Source organism: Petaurus breviceps, unplaced genomic scaffold, assembly GCF_028583685.1.
Source record: "Petaurus breviceps papuanus isolate PSGF00001 unplaced genomic scaffold, PetGlider_PUasm1.0 37, whole genome shotgun sequence".
Taxonomy (NCBI): Eukaryota; Metazoa; Chordata; class Mammalia; order Diprotodontia; family Petauridae; genus Petaurus; species Petaurus breviceps.
In genome coordinates this window covers 90104600-90125800 of record NW_027186296.1, presented here as the reverse complement: position 1 = coordinate 90125800, position 21201 = coordinate 90104600, and the positions used below count along the sequence as shown (strand labels likewise).

Genomic DNA, 21201 nt, shown 5'->3' with positions numbered 1-21201 from the left:
TCTCTTCCTCTCTCTCTCTTCCTCTCTCTCTTCCTCTCTCTCTCTTCTCTCTCTCTTCCTCTCTCTCTCTCTCTCTCTGTGTATATATATATGTATATATATATATATATATATATATATTTGTGTACATTATTTATCCTCTTTTTAAAACAAACTATTTAAATTTTGTCTCTGTGTCCCTAATGCCTATCATGGTGCCTCAGTTACTTTGAATGAAGTTAATAATACAATATTTTATGAAGTGATGTTTTGAAGATGGGCAAAGGGCATGTGTTTGTGAAGGGGAAGAACATGTTGGAGAAACAGGATATACAGGATAGAGAGGTGGGAATAATCAGGTCATATCTAGGGACATGGTGAATTGGCTTGATTATAATGGAGAGTTCAGGAAAGGTAATGTAGATCAATTAGATTTATGTGCAGCTTTGAATGTGGACTTAGTACAGTGGGTGTTAGAGAGTCATGCAGGCTCTTAAATTAGTAAGTGTGGTGAAAATGGTGCTAGAAGATTATTTTATTTTATAGGAATTTAAGTTCCCAAAAAGGGACTTTAGAGGCAATCCAGTCCAACCTCATTTTATAGGTGAGGAAACTGAGGTCCAGAGCCTCAGGTAAGTGGTGTGGCTTGCCTAGGATCATAACAGTAAGTAGGTGAGCTAGGATTTGAATCCAGATCTTCTGATTCCATATCCAAAGTCCTTTCCACAACATTCTGCCCCCTTTAACCCCTTTCATATGTTGAAATCTTAGCCGACTTTCAAGGCCAAGCCTGAGTTTTGCCTCTCCCATAATATTTTTACTCTAGCCATTGTGCTCTGCCTCATCTGAATTTCACTGTCATTCCTACTGTTCCTTACCACATACTGCCTTGTATCCATTTTTCATGCTGACATATATCTTATTTCTCTAGCTAGGGTATACATTTGTGAAAGTCATGGGCTATGTCTTATTAATCCTTCTACTACCCACAGTTTTGCACATAATTCGAGTCAGCCAATGTTTAAATGCCTGCTATGTATGAGACACAGTCCTAGGCAGTGCTGTTGCAAAGCTCTCTGACAGTAGTAGCTTAATTTCAGTGAATCCCCATATCTTATCTTATATTTCTTTTTTTTTTTTTAAAGCAATCGCAGTTAAGTAACTTGCTCAAGGTTACATAGCCAGGTGTTTCTGGGTGGGTGCTAAGTATCTGAGCCCGGATTCGATCCCCAGGTCATCCCGACACTGGAGCCAGTGCTCTTACTCGCTGTGCTACCTGGCCGCCCCTTATCTTGTATTTCTTTACTGGATCCAGGTAAAGTTTGTGACTGTCATCCTTCTGTCCTTCATCCCACATCAAGGCACTACCATTATGTGTCCTACCCAACATCTATCCCAGATCCTGCTCTCAAGCAGCTTGGGATTGATGGGCAGCAGGATGATTAAATAGACAAGGAGGATGAAAGATAGTGAACTAAGGATAAAATTAACACTCAAGAAATATTTATGGAATAATAGGACAGAATAGACTGGGGAGACACTACAGGCAGGAAAAGAAGTTAGAAATCTTTCAATAATCTAGTGGTGAGGTGATGCTAGAGCCTAGAGTAGGGTTTGAAATAGGAAGGGGCATGCACATCCAAGAAAGGAATCAACAGGACCTAATGATGTGTTGTTCTGTGAATGAGAAAGACAAAGGAATCAGAGATTCTCAAGGTTGTAAGGATCAGAAGGATGTTACCATTGACAGTAATGTAGAAATTGGAAGAGAACTTGTGGGAAGATTTTTTTAAAACCCAAAAGCTGGGTTTCTGTGAGTTTCATCCAGGAAAGATGGGGCAAGGGAGTGTTACAGAACCAAATTCACACAATTTAAATGTTCCAAGAAAACCAAATTCACTGAAAGAGCTTGAGCTTATACATCTACAGTTCCCCCTGACAAATTTCATTTGAAGCATTAAACAATAACAGTGATCTAAGCCTGAAATCTATGATAAGATTTATGATACCATTAGAGTATTTATGTAATGTGCTCTGGAGGTTTAATTCAGAATATTATTCCTGCTCTGAATTACTGGCTCTTGTTCATGCAAACAGAGTACAGCCTGCACTTGGTAACCAAATCTCCTTTATCCAGGTCATGGTTGTTTTGTTGAGCATGAAAGAACATTTCTGTTATATTTCCTTCTTACATTAGTAAATCTATGCAAATAGAGGCAGATCACTGGGTGATCAGGAAAGCTCCATCATTCCTGGGCCTCAGTCTTCTAATCTGCAAAATAAAAGAGGTGGGCTGGTTTCTTTGAGCTTTAATATTTGACAATTTTGTGAAATATAACTGAAGGAAGGAACAAGTAGGAGCAAACCAGTTATGATAGAGACCAGCCTTCACACTGAGACAAAGTAGGTGACTGTCGGCTTGGCATGCTTCAAGGGACATGTAAGACCTGTCTTCCCACAGCCATTGAAATGTCTACCCCAAATCATGTCTTTGGTTTAAGTAATTAGTTCCTTTTAATTTCGTGGTATAAGCTTATAATTATTAATTTCATTAATTGATAAGCTTAGCTAGCCATTGCCTATCAGAAAACAGAGGGCAGACATTGATAAAAGGACAAGTCATTTTTGGTGTGGAAGAAGAAAAAGCCCCAAATGTATCTGTACTCAGTAAATCTGGCCAAGCTGGGGACTTCATGAGGGGACTGGAGCCCTAGCTGGCTTGGAAGGAAAAGGGAAAACAAAGGAGGCAGGGACAGCTCTGAAGGGAAAATAGAGAAGTCCCAAAGGCAAATCTTGCCAATTTATAATTTTACCTGTGTTTGCCTCAGTTTCCTCAACTGTAAAATGGGAATAATAATAGTGGCTCTCCTCCCCTCCTTTAGGATTGTTGTGAAGATCAAATGAGAAAAAGATTTGTAAAGCATTTAACACAGTGTCTGGCATATGCTAGGTGCTCAATCAGTGCTTGTTTCCTTCCTTCAGACCTCTTTCCCGTGAAGGGCCCTAAACACAAATACTCTCCAGCAGGTCTTCTTCTTCTTCTTTTTTTTTTTTTTTTAAAGCAATCGGGGTTAAGTAACTTGCTCAAGGTTACATGGCCAGGTGTTTCTGGGTGGGTACTAAGTGTCTGAGCCCAGGATTTGATCCCAAGGTCATCCTGACACTGGGGCCGGTGCTTTTACTCACTGTGCTACCTGGCTGCCCCAAGCAGGTCTTCTTTAATGTGAACTTAAACTTTTTGGTTCCAGCTCCACCTCAGTACTTGACCCTGCTAAGCCATGTGTGTAAGTAAAAAGGATGAAATAGTTGCCTGCAGGGAGGACTGGTATGATTTATCTCTAAAAGGGGAAATTTTTGTTTGACATTTAATGGGTTTACAAATTTTGGTTCCTCTTTAACCCCTAAAGATAGATATTTCTGCAAAATGCACTGTTTATCTCAACCTTCTTCATTCCTACACTGTTCTGTCAGAGACGGACATTGGGTTAGTGATGTCCATACAAAGAAATTAAAAGTTGGGGGAGTCCCTCTCCTTAATTAGCTGGGGAGGAAGATGGTAGAAATCTCTATGAGACTCCCTTTTGGTTTCATTTTTTATTTGAGTTATTAATTTGCCCTAGAGTTTTTACTTCTCCAGTGTCTTCAAGATTTCTAGGACTGTTTCAGATAAGTATCTTTCCTCTAGGTTCCATTAACTGCAAAATCTGCCCCCCACCCTGTAATTAGTTTTGTCATCCTTTCGATTCAATCCTTTTGAACTAGATGGTTTGGAAAAAAGAAACTTACGGGTGTAAACATTCTTAGCATCTGTTTTATTTCCTAAGCTTAGATGTTGTAGCTTCCAACCTTGTATGTCTTCATCCCTCCTGTGACTTCAACTGTTTTTAGAGAACTCAGCTGTGACAAAAGATATCAGTATTGGAGTTCATGATCCACATGGCGCTGATTAATTTTTTTGAAGTCCAGAGTCAGAGAATACTATTTTCCTTATCTGGTATGGCCCTTTGGCTTTCAGCACACTCATCAGGGTATGTTCTGTTAATAGGCTCTAGCTACTTCTACCTAACATTCAATCCATCCTCTGTGACTTTTACAGACAGCCCACAACAGAACAGCAGCTAGCATTTATGTACCACTTTCTGCATGGCACAGTGCTTTGCATATACCACCTTGTTTGATTCTCAGAACAAGCCTGGAAGATAGGTGTTATTTTTGCTGTTCAGTCGTTTCAGTCATGTCTGACTCTTGGTGTCCCCATTTGAGGTTATGTTGGTAAAGATGCTGGAGTGGTTTGCCCTTTCCTTCTCCATCTCATTTTACAGATGAGGAAACTGAGGCAAATTGGGGTTAAGTGACTTGCCCAGGGTCACACAGCTAGTAAGTTTGGATTTAAACTCAGGTCTTCCTGACTCCAGGCCTGGTTGCTCTGTCTACCTAGCTGTGCCATTCTCATCCTCATTTTACAGAGTAGGTAACTGAGGCTAGTTAAGTGATTTGCCCAGTGACAACTGGTAGGTGTCTGCAGCATGATTCTAGCTTAAGTCTCAGCCTAGCTGATAACTTACCTGTCCCTTCTTCAGTTCCTTCAAGGTCCTACTTCCTACTACTTAATTTAATTTAATAGTTCCTTTCATATGGAATGGGGATTAGACTCATTTTGGGCCCTAGAGAATAGAATTAGAATCAATATATGGTAGTTATAGGGAGTCAACTTTCATGCTTTTGGATAGGGGGAGGTGGGAGAAACTTCTTGTAATTAAATCAGTCCAAAAATAGGATGGACTGTTTGTCTAGATAACGAGATCTCTGTCATTGAAGGATGGCAGTGAGATCAAAGGGGATGAACAATTTTTATCATTTATAAAAAGAATTTTTATTTAATTCCTTGCTGCTTTCCAGAATGGTTATGCCAATTCAAACTCTCCAAGCACCAAATGAGTATGCTTCTTTAATGACAGCCCTGCCAACAGTGAATTTTTCTGTTCTTTACCATCTTTTCTAGTCTGATGAGCATAAAGGGATACTTTAGAGTTGTTTTAATTTGTGTTCCTCAGATTATTAGTGACTTTGGACATTTCCTATTTGGTAATGTCCTTGTAGAGGCGATACTGTCCAAAGGAATGACCCTGACATTGGACATTGCAGCCTGGTGACCTCGTGGCTGTTTCATAAGTCATAAATCTGGTTTAGTTATATGTATCTTAAAACCTTGAGGCACGTGGTGGTAGAGGAAGAAGCTGCTCAGATACAGATACCTCAGTAAATTTCTACTCTTTGTTACCTTCAAAACTGTTTTCTGGAGGAAGAAGAGAAAGTTTGTACAGTATCTCTCTGTTAAAAATAGTACCTTGCCCAGCCTCTTAGGCATTACATCTCAGTCTTTATTATTAGCCTCCTAAAGCATGGTGGTTCATGGACCTTTATAAACAGGAACTTTTCCTCTCGCCTTTTTTTTTTTTTTAAACTATCACAGATTTTTTTTAAACCAACCCTTATCAAACATACGAAAGGTTCTCTATATTCAACTTGCAGACAGATTGGGAGTCAGGGGAGAAGTCCAAAGGGCAGGAGAAATGTAGGTTTTATAAGAAACAGTTTCTTGGCCATAGAGGCCAAAACCATTATCGCGGAACTTCATATGAAAAGATAATTGTCCTTTCCTGGATGTCTGTCTGGGAAACTGCATGGGAGCTGTACTAAATAGCTTGTCTGTACCATACTGTCTGTACCATAGTGTTAGCTCTGTGGTATTATCATTCCTTTGGGTAGAAAGGAGATGTGGAAATGTTTATGATGGCACATGATATCTCCTCACCTGGTCCTTTTGTTTGTCACATTTCTTGATGTGATTCTCAAAGTCTTAAGTCTGAATACTTAGCTAACAAGAGCCAGACAGCCTGTCCATCCCCTTACTGAAGTCATGTTGGCCTGTTGCAGTATTTCTGACGCTGGACATATGAACTCTAGTGACCCCAGCATCCTTGTATTAAGACTGAAGTTGTTTGTGCCGTCTGTGTGATTTGCCATGTAAAGAGTAACCAGGCTAGACCTTTGCACCTCCCACAAGAATAGTGGGCCCCAGCTGACTATGAATGAAGCTACTCTTCTAAGGGATTCCATTTAAAGAATTTTCTGATGCTGTTGTGGGCAAACAAAGCCCCTTCCAGGACCCGAAGAAAGCCTTTGTCTGGATCAGGCTGCAGCAATGCTTGATCCTTGCAAGGCATGTCTGCTTGCAGCACCCTTGCATCCCAGTGCCTTTCCACTTTGAATTCCAAGCATCCTAAGATTGTGGAATGTCTGGTGAGATAAGTTGATAGGAAGACATCATACAGTGGAAACAGGGCTGACCTTGGAGTCCATGGACCTGAGGTCAAATCCTAGTTCTGCCATTTATTAGCTATGTTGCCTTGGGCAAGTCACTTGGGCCTCAATTTCCTCAACTGTAAATTGAGGATTATAGATTAGATGACCCATGCATCGATGACTTTTTGATTCTAAAATTCCCACTGTAACAAGACAGTTTGGGAACCTTTTTAAGGAGTGGGGGAAATGCCAGAATCTGACCCCCACATTGACAACTATTTTGTGCCCCCTGCCCCATCCTCTACTCTCCTTTTGTGTGCTCTTCTAGAAAATACGCTTTTGAATTATTTTTGTAGTAATGTTGATGTATCCAAATGAGTCATTCATATACTTTCCTTAGTCTTGGGAACAGGTGAGAGGTCATGGAATACAGTGACATTAGCTGTCCCAGAACACACAAATGAATCTAAAGCTACATGTAACTACAGGAGATGTGCCCCCTGACCCTTACATGCTTAACATTGAAGAAGGAAGTATGAAATGAATCTGTGAGCATTTATTCAGTATCTTATATGTACCCCACACAGTGCTAGGTTCTAGGAATGCAAATAGAGAAAGCATGAAACAATCTCTTTTGCAAGGCTCTTACATTGTTTTTTGGTTTTGGGTTTTTGGTTGTTTTTTTTTTTTTGCTTTTTGGAAGGGGAAGTGACTTGCTGAAGGTCACACGTCTAGTAAGTGTTAAGTGTCTGAGGCTGGATTTGAACTCAGGTCCTCCTGACTCCAGGGCCTGTGCTCTATTCACTGCGCCACCTAACCGCCCCTCAAGGCTCTTACATTCTAATGGTGAAGCCAACAAAGATATGCATATGTGTGTGTGTGTGTGTGTGTGTGTGTGTGTGTGTGTGTGTGTACATGCAGAATATATACAAAACAGTTAAATCCAAGGTAATTTGAGAGGGGCACAGTAACAGTAGTGGGAATCTGGAAAGGATTCATGTAGAAGGTAGTGCTTGATTATCAAAGGAAGGGCTTCTGTGAGGTGGTAGGGAGTCTAGTGGAGTAAACAAGGCCAAGTAGAAGTAGACTTTATATGTGTATGTGTGTGTATAAAACAATAAATGTGTATATTCATTTAATGCATTGGGGCATATTTCCAGAGCAAGACCAGCTACATCTTCCCTCCAGTATTCTGGGAGATATTCTTGAGGAGCTGAGTTGTCATTCTGATGTTCTCTGTCCCCATTCTTGTATGTTCTCCTCAATATCACTAACCAGTTATAGTTAATATCTCTCTTATATCATTGATTGATCTAGTGATTAGTGTCCCAATATCATTTACCCAATTAATATCAATTAGCTTTTTAAAAAATATTTACTGAGAAGATACAGCAAGAAGAGAAGTACAAACATACCCCCCCTGAATTGGGGACATATTTTCTCTGTCTCATAATACCAGGCTCTCACTGGTCAATCCCTTGTCACATTGAACCATATTATAGGAAATAATGGAAATTGGCTTCTTTTTTTGCTTTTTGGAGGGCAGTTGGGGTTAAGTGACTTGCCCAAGGTCACACAGCTATCTTTTGTGTTAAGTGTCTGAGGCCTGACTTGAACTCGGGTCCTCCTGACTCCAGGGCTGGTGCTCTATTCACTGCGCCACCTAGCTGCCCCTGGTAATTGGCTTCTTAAAGGAATGATTTGTAAATCACTCTGTAAAGTGAATAATCCTTTGGAAAAACTAATATTTATTATTTTTGAATGTGTATGAGCCTGGATTTTATACATTAGGTTTACTTAAAGCAGAGTATCTATTAATGCCAACACTAGACATGAGTTTGAAGAGTGATATGAAAACTGAGGGGGAGAATCTAAAGTATCCTGGGGCTTGTCCTGCCTGCGCAGAAGCTCCCTCAGTCTCAAGTTGTTGAGGGCTATTTTCTCACTCTGAAAATATTTCAGTCTTTTGGACAAGGAGTCATTTGCCAGGTGGTGTCCTCTTTGACAGAGTATAGAAACTTTCTGAAAATAAATCCTTTCTCAAGGATCCTGAATCATAGTACTTGGAATCACCAATAAAGTATACCCATTGACTTGTAGGCAGAGTTAGCTCTTATGAAATGTTTTTTTTTAATTCAGTCAACAGACAGTATAAAACAAAGGTCACTGCCTTCATGGTTTTCATTGTCTACATCATTAGGTCACAGGATTTAGAGTGAGAAAAGTACCGTAGAAGTCATCTAGTCCAGTGCCCTCATTCCTGAATCTCAGGAAGGTGACAGGACAACCCAAATCACACTGTTGAAAATTGCATAGCCAGCATTCAAACTTAGGTCTTCTGGCTCCAGTGCTCCTCCCTGATACAACAGCTGGTTCTATCCAGTAGGGTGAGAGAAGACGCGAGGGTGTCAGTAACAACCATAGAGGATAGAATGTGATGTATCATAAATCCTATAAGAAAGCACCTAGCAACGTGCTTTGTACAGCATCAGTGACCTTGAACAATGCCTTTAGTCCCTCTGGGCTTCAGTTTCCTCATCTGTATTATGGTGCCCGTCTAGAATCCCATGCTGAGTCTGTCAGATCCCTTGAGCTCAGGAGTTCTGAACTCTGGTGAGCTTTGCCAATTGAGAAGCTGCACTCTGTTTGGCCTTAATATAGCAAGGCTTGTTAGTGAGGTGCCACCAGGTTGCCCACAGAAGGGTGAAACTATCCAGGGACAAAGATAGGAAAAGAACAAGAAGGGGAGAAGGAGAGGGAGAAAGAAAGAAATAAAGAGGGGGCAGAGAGGGAGAGAAAAAAGAAAGAGGGAGTAGAAAAAGGAGGGAGAAGGGGGAAGAGGAGGAAAAGGAGAAAGGAAGGGAGGCAAAGTATGAGTATAAGAAATGTACACATCTGACTATTTTAATATTGGAGGGGAAATCATGCTCTATTGTGGGCCTCCAGAAAATGCAGCTGAATAAACATAAATATGTGTGTAAAACAGCAGGGAAACAGTTGAAGAATAACTTTTTTAGTGTGATGAGAAGTTTAAGGGTGTGAACCCAGTGACCAAAAAGCAAGATTACCTCAAGATGAGAAAACCTGGGGGAGGAGGCCAGCTGAAGAGACAAAGCTTCTTAACGGTCACAGCCAATGAATTGAACAGTTGAACTGAACCAGATTTGCGTGGGCTTTGGAAGTTTTAAACAAGAATCTTATTGACGAGCTGTCAGCCCTGACCAGAGAACTCTGAACTTTAACAGAACAGTGATGGAAAGCACTCACAAGGGCCTTCAGTTTTCAGAATGAACAACATAATTATTACCCCAACCCTTCCACTGAAAGATGAGGAAAAGCAATGAAAAAGAAAAAAATGTGGGGGAGAAAGGAAATATGAAAATCCTCCCTACAGCCATTCAGTGATACAGGCATGTTCTGCTAAGGAACAACCCACCATTCTGAACTTGCTACAGCCTAGTTGGAGAAAGAAGGACCACAGGGGTGTGGGAGACTTCCCCTTGATGACTGTCGTTTCTGAGGCTTTATCATTTATTCTTTGCTAGAGACCGAAAAGGACCAGTCAATAAAACATTGAGCACATTGCCAGTGTTAGACACTGAGTATATGTACTGTCCTCAAGAAGCTTACTATGTAGTCGAGAGAGAATATACACATACATTAAACCTTAATAAATAATACAGATATAAATAAATGTATTGTATCATAAATGTCAAATGAATAGAATAGACAAGTGCTTTGGGAGTTTTAAGGAAGGAGAAATCACTTTGGGTTGGGGTGTCTGAGAAGAGTTCTCAGAGATGAGATTGGAGGTAATCCTTGAAGGGAAGGGTACAACCCTACCAAAACACATTCAATACTTCCCTGCCATAGTCCTGTAATGTAGGTACTGTAAGTATCCTCTTTGCAGAAGAGAAAACTCCATCTTGCAGTCATTGGGGGGGACCATAATGATTAAGATTTGGTTGGGTGAAAAAGAAGGGAGAAGACTTTTCTATTTTTGATCTACTACAAGAATACTCCTTCTTTATAACTGAATCTAGCATTTTTTTCTCTTACGGGACATTCTAATGACATCCTATTCTAATGCTTAATCATGTCATGGAGTTGACACTGAGTTCTCAAAGCCTACTCCAGTTCAGATTAGTACAAATAATGACTCCCCATCAAGTAGTGACATTCTTTGAATTTGCGCTGCATATTTCTACCAAGACGAGAACCAATTCTTGTTATTTGTGTAATCAAAACTTTAAATATTGCAAATCTAGGATTCAGAAGCCCACTTCATGGGATAAAGTGTTTTGCACTGATTGATATTTGGCTGAATAAACTCTGATAGATCCAATCTGGAGAGGTTTTTGAATGTGGGCTTGGTGATGGGTTGTATCTCAGTGGTCTGACCAGATTAGATCTAGAGCTGAGCTCTAAATTATCTAAAGGGTGTGAAATTTTTTTGTCGGGAGCAGTTCTCAAACACTAAATTCTAAAGAAGTTGCCATCTGTGTGGAGAGATTGATGGGCTTATAGAGAAGGAGCTGGTAAAAGAGATGTTCTCCTGAGAGAACATCTAGTCCAATGTCCCTATTATATAGATGAGCAAACTGAAACCCACTGGGCCAGGTGATTTCCCCAGTGTCACATAGGCAATATGTAAGAGAGCTGGGATTTGAACTCAGCTTCTCTGACTCTACATCTAGCACTCTATCCATCGCACAACCAGAGAAATTTAAGGTTTTTTTTTTTAAGTATTTACGTATGGGACAGTTGTTTTGGGGGGAAATTAATAATAGCTGCTCATAGCTGGCATATATATGTATATATAGATAGATATAGATATATCAGTTTAAATTTTGCAAAGTACTTTACAAATATTAGGTCATTTTAGCCTCATGACAACCCTGAAAGGTAAGTGCTATCACTATCCCCATTTTACAGATGAGAAAACTGAGTCAGACAGCCGCTAAATAACTTGCCCGGAGATATATAGCTACTGAGTGTCTGCAGCAGGATTTGAGCTTCTCGTCTTCAGGTCCTTTGCCCTATTGCACCAGTTAATTGCCCCCAATTAAGATATTAAGGTTAGAGGGCTATGACATTAGAGTTGGAAGACATCCCAAAGGTAATTTATTCCAACCTCCTCATTTATAGATGAGACCCAGAGAGGTTAAGTCACTTGCCCAAGGTTATAAAGTAAATAACAGCCAGAATTTGAACCCAGATTCTGTGACTCCAGATCTGTAACTTTTCCTGCTCTTCCACATCTATAGAAGTTACTGTTTGTAAGAAATAGAATTCATCTCTTGAGACCAGTCTTGCTTTCCTATCAGGTATGAGGATAGGAGTCAAGCCTTTACTTGCTAAGACAGAAGTTGTTCTTGAAAGCTGGTTGGGACCCAAGTAGTGTTTGTAATAGTTCTCCTGTGACCCAGAAATTATTGGACTAATCTCCATGGACTAACAAATCAATACTCAAATGAAAACTGGAAGGAAGGGAGTAATGGGAAGAGAGAGTGGTTTGTGTCTGCGCCAAGTGAGCCTTTTCTCTGTTTCATGTGAGAAGCAAGCATTTTGAAGCAGGGGAAGCATAAATGGAGTAGAACTTGGAGTTGTCTGCTGTCAGAAAAGCATTAATTTCTTGACCTTCAATCAAGGGCAAAGCTGAAAGGAAAGAGTACAGAAGACCCTTTTAATAACTGCAGGTGTCCTTATTTAGTGACTTTATGAACTGAGTTCTGAGGCTGATCTCTACTATCCCTTGACCTGGTAAATCATAATTTCAAGAAACCCAGTGAAGAAGAGTAACTTTCTATGGACTCAATGCTGTCCTGATTTCCTCCTGTTTGCCCCTAAGTCATGGGGATCTGCCTAATCAGCTGTTTTGGTCTTAACATGATTGTCCTTGCAGTGACCGGACTACAGATGTGTCCTTGGAAGGTTTCCCTTCCCCTTTGTGGAGACCATCAGTGTCTGTTGCCAAGAGGTCGTGTGTGGAGCCGCTCATGTGTCATCAAGTGTCTGAGTTCCAACCCAAGAGAAGAAAAGGCTCTCCTAGCAACCTCCTAGTTGCTGGCTTCTGTGCTTAGTATCACGTGGGCAGAGGGTTGTTTTGCAGGAATTAATTAGGTAGGGTTACTGGAAAAAGGAAGCTTTTAGGAAGTCACAGTCTCAGGAATGTGCTGGTCAATTCAAGGGGAAAAGAAACTGTTTCAGTTTTTGTTTGTATTAAAAATACAATGTGTATAAGAAGGAATAGGAAAATCTTAAAGGCTTCAGAGGATTTGGTAGTCTCTGACTTCTATCTTTGCTACAAGAAGAGAGAAACCTTCCTATTAGTGTACTCAGTCTAGTTGAATTTAAAGCAAAGGGGAGTTTTCCTGTTTTCCCTCTTATTATTTTTACCTAGTTTTATCCCACCAGGGATAAAATTCAGGAGCAGGGATCACAGACCTTAATCTAGAATGGACCTCCAAGGGAACCTCATCTTACAAATCTAGAGGGGACCTCATTTTACAAATAAGGTAACTGAGATTCCAAGAGTGTGACTTGCCCAAGGTCACAAAGGAAGTGAGAACAGGGTTTGAATGTGGATCTTTTGTGTCCAAAACCTTTCCATGGTGTCATGCTGCTCTTCAGCTCCTTGAGTGTTTTTGATGCATAAAATGTTCTCAGATATCTGAAAACAACCATCCTTTCAAATCGTGCCTTTCCTTCAAGACCTCATTTGAGCCCCACTTTCTCCATGAAGACCTCCCCAACCTGTTCCAGTGCCACACTGACTTCTGAACTCCTGGAGCAGAGAGGCCAAGCTCAAATAGAAATGGAAAGATCTCTGTGGACAGCATATTGACTGAGAAGACTACAGATTAACATTGTTTATGCTGTATTTTTTTAAATTGTTAAACATTTCCCCGTTACATTTTAATTTGCTTAAAGTCACACTGGGGAGTTTGCTGATGGGTCACAGGGGGCCTTTTGGCAGCAAATTTGGTACCTCTGTTCTAGAGTAGCCCACATAGTTTTGGTACTATAGAATGGTAGAGAGAGAGGTGGGCCTCAAAGATCAGTCAGTCTGCAGTAATGGAAACAGTCCTGAGCTTGAACTCAAAAGAAACCTAGCTTCAGATCCCAGCTCGGAGACGTGCCAGTTGTACAACTATGAGTAAGTCTAATCACTCTCTCTGTACCCTAGTCTCCTCACCTTATGCTATTTACTCCTGCCCACCCACCCTCACCCAGTTGTGGAAAAAAAAATTTAGGAAGTGAGTATTGTATACTGCCTTTGGAAATAGGACCATGTTACCCATGTAAAATGAATTGTGGAACAAGAGCCAGGTTTCCTGATGCCCTGCCTGTGGCTCTTTCTAATATGGTGTAGCCCCTCAGCAGTGACTCATATACTCTTGTTTTATCCAGTAATTGTTCCACATGCATTAATCTTCTCTCCAAGAGTGTCCACTATGTGCCAGGTGCTGTGTTAAACACTTTCTTAGTACCATCACAAAGCAAAACTGATTGATGTTAACTAAAATTAACTAAAATTCTAGAGGCATCTTTGAAAACTAGATTTAGTCTTTAGTTCATTTTACTTCTTGGAATGATGCTGAATTGATGCTCCTCACAAACTTTGGTCAGTTGCAAGACGAAAAGATTTAAATAAAAGTTAAAGACTTTGAAGTGAGTATTTTTTTAAATGGGAACTAATGGCAGTGCCCCCTGATGCTGAAGGACAGAGACGAGATGGCCGCTGGCTCTGCATCCCTTTCTCTGTCCAGCATTACCCACTTGTGTTTTTTTCCTTGTTTTGCATTTGGTGCCTTTAACGTCAACTCTGCTCATGAAATGATAATGGTCATCATCAATTCTGCTGCCCAATGATTTTTCAGAGTTCACTTTGGGCCCCTTTGAAGGAAATTCTCCTTGGTTTGAACTGATAGAAGTAAATTCTCTGAACTCTGATATCTCAGAGATAGACTTTAGTCCTTTATGTTTACTATTTGTATTTGAAGAGATAGAGAGAGGGAGAGAATATGAGAACCAGCTGACAGCTGATATGTCTCTGTATATCATCCAGCCTTTCCAGGGTAAGTTGTTTTTTCCATCATATTTATACTGAAGACCAGTTAGGTTCTTCTCATAAACACCCTGAATCCAAATTTGTTGTTATTCACAATTTCTCCCTTTATCACTGCTTTCTTATTGAAACATACAAATTCCTTTTCCCCTCCTCTGTTCCCACGTTCCTGTGTTTCCTCCCCCCAACCCTCCCACCCTACTGGAATGAATGGAGATATTCATTTCAGGGAGAGTTTATTTTTGCAGGTATCAAGTTCAGAAGCAAACTATCCCACTAAGATCAAAGAGACTTCTGAATAGAAACAGGCCATGGAGGCATTCCTTTTGGGTCAGCAAAGGATGCTGATTTCTTCCTTTAATGAGATGCATGAGGAGACAGTCTTGAAAGAAGCCCTGATGCTCTGGTTTCTGTGAATTGTAAATATACTGTAAAACTGCAAAGCACTGAGGACCATCCAAGCATAGTGAATAGAGAACCAGCCTTGGAGCCAGAGAGACCTTGGTTGAATTCCCAGCTCTGACATGCTGACCGTGTGATCCAGGACAGGTCACTCAACCTCAGAGTATTCCCAAACAAGACTGTAATCCTTGAGTTTCAAAGCCTTTGTTGATCGGCAGATATGAGAAATTTCTTTACCAAGAATACCTTATACTGAACCTTATTGGATACAAGTCCAGCCTACCTTCTGAGGTGTGGGAACCAGTGGGGCATTGAAAGGTCTTTTTCCTTCTTAATGACAGGCCTCAACAACCTCTCTGTAGGTGCTCAATGAGTATGAATGAATAAGTTTCAACAAGAGAGGACAGAAAATCGTTATTTATGTATGCCACTAACAGGATCAAGACATAGGCAAAGTGAGGAGGAATATTGTAGGGAGGTGAGTGAGGGACATAGACACTGAGCTGATCTTCGTATTATACCCTGGGCTGTCTTCCTTTGCCATAGAAATGCCAGCTCACACCAGAGAGCCACTTACTATAGAAAATTCAGAAGTACGACACATAGAATCAGAAAGACAGCCTGAATGCCCAAGCCTCTCAAGCCTCAGTTTCCTATAAATGGAGGAGACAGCTGTATTATATGAGGAGGGAATTCTATTATATAAGGTGTTCCTAACTTGGACCATGGTACAGAACCCAGGAGGTGCAAGAAGCTCATCAAGAGGAAATGGATGGGGTGGCTCGGTGGTGTAGTGAATAAAGCACTAACCCTCAAGAGGACCTGAGTTTAAATCCGGCCTCAGACACTTAATGCAAAACTAGCCATGTGACCTTGGGCAAGTCACTTAACCCCAATTGCCCTCCAAAAAGCAAAAAAAAAAATTTTTTAAAGAGGAAATGGATAGAATATTTGCTAATAAAGTTAGTTTTTGAAATTATTTTAATCTATTTTTACATGCATATGTTTTGTGAACTTTAGACTTTAATTTCCTTTCATATTGAATAACAGGTATAGACATGTTTCCTGAAAGCCAGTGAATATAGGGACTGGAAAATATTGTGAATTACTGGATTAGATGACCTTTAAGGTCTTATCCAACTGTAACATTCTATGAGTGTATGAGATGTATCAGAAGAGAATGAAATGCCTTATCTTAGTGCAAGGAGTTCCAGGAAGGGTAGTTAGAGATTAAAACCATTCTTCACAAATTAACTCTAGAAGAAAGTGTTCACCAATGATGACCTTGTCAATTGGAGGCTCATGTTTGAATTCTGGACCTCCTAAAGCTAGCTGCTTTCCAGACTCCCGGGAAGTGTTTTCCTATTGTGGTAGTAATTGGGTTGATTTGGTATTTTTGCTTCCATTAATTACTCAGCCAGAACCAGATTTAAAAGTTTTAGTGATTCTAATGTGGTTCTAAGAAACTCTTCCTTTCTATATCTTGCCAAATGAATAATACATTTTATACTTTATTTTTTCCTTGGGATACTTGGGTAGTAGCTAGTAATTTGTCTCTCATTTTCCCCATCCTTGTGAAAGGGACGTGGAGAATAGCCATTTTAATGACACATGGTAGTATATTAGGCTGTGATTTGCAGTTCAATTCAACAAACTGTTATGATGCATTTACTCTACCAAAGACCTTGTGTTAAGCACTGGTGGGGTTACCAAGATCAAAAATGAAATGGCTCTAGCGGTGAGCTTACAAACAAACAAAGCTCTGGCACGTACACAGATAAGTATGAACAAGACAGAATGTGATAAGGAGGGAAAGGGTGCTAAACCTCATGCTCCAAAGAAATTGGAAGAAGGAGGGATCACTTTCATCTGAGAAAAAAGAAGGGCAATGAGGGCAAGCTGTATGGCAATTATAGCACCTGAGCTGGGTGTGGGAGCACATCACTGCCTCTGATCTGCCAAGCAAAGTTCGTACTACTCTGCTCAGGATTGAAGGCCTTTGGCAGTCTAGCAACACTCTTCTTTCCCCCTTCCTCTTCAGTGTATTCCATACTCCCCGAAAACAGATGGTGCCCCATCTCCTTTTTTCAAGCTTCAAAAAGTATTCCCTTGACTTCATATCCTAGTAATTAGTGAAAAATTCCTATATACTTCATGATTATTTTTGTCAACTTACACCACTTTTTATCACAATTTAGACCAAATTTTTTTTTATCAATTTATCATCTTTCCATACTAAAAAATGCTAACTTTTTTGGTCTCCACTGCCTTGATCATTTTAGTTGCCCTTCTCTGGTACCTCTCCAGTTTCAATATATCTTTCTTGAAGTGGAATGACAGTCTTTGGGTGGGATGGCATGGTTTTCAGTTTTGTTCATTTTGAACTTATGATTTCATGAAGGGGGGGGTAGGAGGGGCATCTTCTTATGTGGAAACCCTATCTGCCCATTGTAGTGCAACTCATGAAATGTAGTTTTAGAGGGTTGTCTAGGACGCTGAGTAGTTAAATGACTTACCCAAGGTCACACAACCAGTATGTCAGAGGTATAACTCAAACCTGGATCTTCATGACTCCAAAGTTGGCTCTTTACCCACTATTGCCATGCAGCCTATGTATACAATGTTCCTAGTGATGGGCTATTGTGAATAACTTTTTGGTTAGAGTAGTCCAAGGGATAACCCACAGTGATTTCATGATCTTTTTTCTTTGGTGTTAACTAACATCATAAGGTTGTAGATTTAGTGTTGGAAGGGACTTCAGAGGTCACATTCTGATGCCAATTCTAATCTCAATAAATTCTAATCCTTCATTTTGCATAGAAAGAAATTGAGGCCCAAAGAGATTAAATAAATTGCCCATTGTAACATGGGTAGTTAGTTATAGAAGTAGAGCTTTGAACATGGATCCTCTGATGGCAAATCCAGTGCTCTTTCAGTAGAAAGTAGTGTAGTGTAGTGTAATAATACCACACTGCCTTACAACTAATAGTTGGAAACTAGTATCCTGTAAGTATAATTAGGGTTGTTTTCTCATCAAGTCATAATATTGAATTTACTTATCTTTGCCCACATTTCTGTGTATTCATATAGTCTCTTACCCTAGACCATACTCTATAGAGTGACCTAGTAGAATCAGGATTGGCCTTGGAACCAGAAGAACATCAGTGCTCTGATGCTAATTAGCCAATTGGACTTTGGACAAAGCCTTTCTAGCCCAGTGTCCATGGCGCCATCACTCTGGGAAGCAGTCCTTTAGGATACGGAGCCAGGCCACTGCTCCTGGAGGGGCTATAGTTACAGTTACTACGGAGCCAGAAAAGAAAGTTCTTGCCCCAAAGTCCTTGGTGCACTGTCCAGTGGTCCTACATCAAAAAAGTGGTTATCATGTTATCAGTAAATATTACGTTGAAGAAGAATTAACATCTGCTCTGCAACTGCAACCTAAGGACCATTGGACTTTTCCATTTGGCTCATAGCAAAAACCTTCTGTATGTGTAGACTCCCCCGTTAGAACATGAACCCTTTGAGAACAGGGACAATCATACATTTCTGTCTGTATCCCCAGCACTTAGCAAAGTACTTTCTCCATAATAAGTGCTTATTAAATGTTTCATTAATTTTACTTTTCTGATACCTGATTTGTTTTTTTCCCAAGGTTATAAAGATCAAATTGTTTAGCATAGTTTCTGACCTAGAAATACATGATAAACATTGGTGAACAAATAATATACGGGGTGTACCAGAGGTCTTGTATTACAGTTTTAAACTTTAATCACTATTAAACTTTAATGGCAACTAAAATTGGAAAGGCAGTGGAGACATTAAAAAAAGCTAGCATTCTTTGGTCCCAAAATTCTTGGTGAAGTTCTAAGCTACTGCACTAAGATATTTTGGGACATCATGTATAGATAAATATATAAAGTATTTTGTCAGTCATGAATGAAATACATAATCAGTAACATACTTGTGCCTGGTATACTCATGGTTTATCCCCCCAGTAGGTTGGCATGATGCCCTAGCATAACTTAGTGTCATCTCTACATTAGAACATTCTGCCTCTTGTTGATTACTTAGAAAAATGCCCAAGAAAGATGCTCATAGAAGCTACCAATTACTGTGAGACTTCATTGTCTATCCTTTTCCCTCAACAAAACTGCCAATTTCTCCCTACTGTCTAGATTGAGCTCCAGCAAAAAAAATTAATTCTTGTCCATCAAATTCAGAAAAGACTGGTATGGTATGCTTCTGATATGATGGATGCAATAGTGGACAGACAAGTCTTCCAGGTGATGAAAAAGTGATTGTGCTTTACTTTGAGGATGAGAATGATTCATCCACGCAAGTATCGGGCTGCTGCATTTTCATTTGGAGTCTCTGAGGAATGTTTTGAAATCCCATGTGTTAGTATTTAGTTGTATAAATTAAGAAGAAAAGAAATCATATTAAACACCATAGTTCAGAGGAGCCCCTTTCCTAATTTGTAATATGTGTGTATTGGGGGCCAGGGGGTTGCCCTGGGCAATCTCTAAGGGTGCTTCCAACTCTTAACATTCCAAGATTCTGAGTTCTAATGCCACTTGACCGAACCTGTTAGGTGTTTATTTTCATTGACTTTCCTGCGATCATATGCCACCTACTGGTCAGGACTAGATTAGCAATTTTTTTTTTCTTAACAAGAGAGTCCTTGGGGTAGTTTGTAATCCAAAGGCGAACAGGTTGAAGAACTTTTGCGTTCTCCTTCTTATTACCAAACCAGGCCCAAACTTAGAATCAGAGAATGTTTAGAGTTAGAATGGATCCTATTTTTTTTTGATGGGGGAGGGCAGGGAAATTGGGGTTAAGTGACTTGCCCAAGGTCACCCAGCTAGTAAGTGTCAAGTGTTTGAGGCTGGATTTGAACTCAGGTCCTCCTAACTGCCCCTAGAATGGTCTGTATCATTGAACTTCTTAAATTATGGCATGACTAGAGAACCAGACCTGGAATCAGACAAACCTGTGTACCAGTCCTGTCTCAATCAAATTGTCATTATCAGGAAACTGAGGCACAAAGAGACCTGAAGACTCTCACCCCAAAATAACAAATTGACAATGTCAGGACTAGAACCTAGTCTCCTGGCTCAGTCTACCCCTTTCAGCCCACCATTCTGACTTTCATCATCCCACGCCTTTCTTTTACAGTTACTATAATTATTTCTTGCTTTTTTCCCCCTTCTTTTAGCCCTAGAACAGCTGCTTACAGAACTGGATGCCTTTTTGAAGATCCTGGATAAGGAGAACCTGAGCAGCACTGCTGTGGTGAAGAAGAGCTTTCTTACTGACCTCCTTCGGCTCTACACAAAGACCAGCAGTGAGTACTGAGTCATCCTTTCCTGGGTGCTCCTCCCAGGTCATCTTGATGCTCTTCCTTTTTTGAAGTCTTGTGGGAAGGGAAAGATTATTTGTGGAATTGTCTTTCCATCCCCAGATAGTCTTTGCTTTGGATAGCAGAGAAAGTACTGGTTTGTGGTGATAAAGGTTTGGGCAAAGGGAGGCAAGCGGGCATATTGCGGAGTATATAATGTGGGAGAGTAGCATATAGGCTCTTTGAGGGCAGGTATTGTCTCACTTTTGTGTTAGTACCCCCATGGCCAACACATCGTAGGGATTTTTTTTAATGCTTCCTTAGTTGATCAAAGACCAGAGTAGTAATTGGCTTACACTTTAGTGTGAGGGATTTAATCTAGATATAAGGAATAATCGTCTGCATATTAGTAAGGGATTGTGGTGGGTTGAGGCATTTCTTCAATCCCATCAGTAAAAAAAAAAAAAGTCCCATAAGTAAAAATTGTGCCAGTACCTTAGAGCAGCAGACAGTTTTCAAATAAGCTATTCTTTGCAGTGACTGGCTTTTGTGGTTTTGTGTGTTTACTCTGGAAAAGTTACTGGTGTAACCATGACCTGAGGCAGAAAAGGAAATTCAGGGAAACATGGTTTGGAGGCATTGAAAACCACAAAATCCTGAACTCTAGGTGTTTTTCAAGAGGGAAAAAGGTGGCAATTTTCAAGGATTTTTGTTTTGTTTTGCTTTGCTTTTTTACTTTAAAAATATATTCAAGTCTTTGGGCTAGCAGAAGGGGATTTATCTATCTCCCTGCCTTCTTGGTAGAACCTGACCAAAACCATCCTAGGAAGTGAGAAGCTTTCAGAGAAGGAAATGCCTCAATCCAAGACCACCCCTTACTTGCCTCTCAGGAAGTTATTCCTACCATTTAGTCTAAATCCACAGGTTAGAGCTTAATGAAGACTACTTTCTCATCTCTTGTTCTGCCCCTGGGGGAGGTAGTTTTCAGCCTCTGTGAAATAGAACTTCATATGCATGAAACTCACAGTATCCCCTCAATCTTCACTGGGCTCCACAAATTCTAGTCCCTTTTACTCTTTGTTAACTCCCAGCCCCCAGTTAA

General features: G+C 40.3%; 1 protein-coding gene across 5 annotated transcripts in view; it reads left to right on the top strand.

Moving 5' to 3' along the window:
* The window catches only part of AFAP1L2 (actin filament associated protein 1 like 2), a 141205-nt gene that overhangs the window by 55501 nt on the left and 64503 nt on the right, over positions 1 to 21201 (top strand). For all 5 annotated transcript variants that reach the window (XM_069099027.1, XM_069099025.1, XM_069099022.1 and 2 more), the window contains one exon: positions 19977 to 20105. In XM_069099027.1, coding sequence (XP_068955128.1) covers positions 19977 to 20105 — 129 coding nt within the window. The remainder of the gene's footprint in view (positions 1 to 19976; positions 20106 to 21201) is intronic.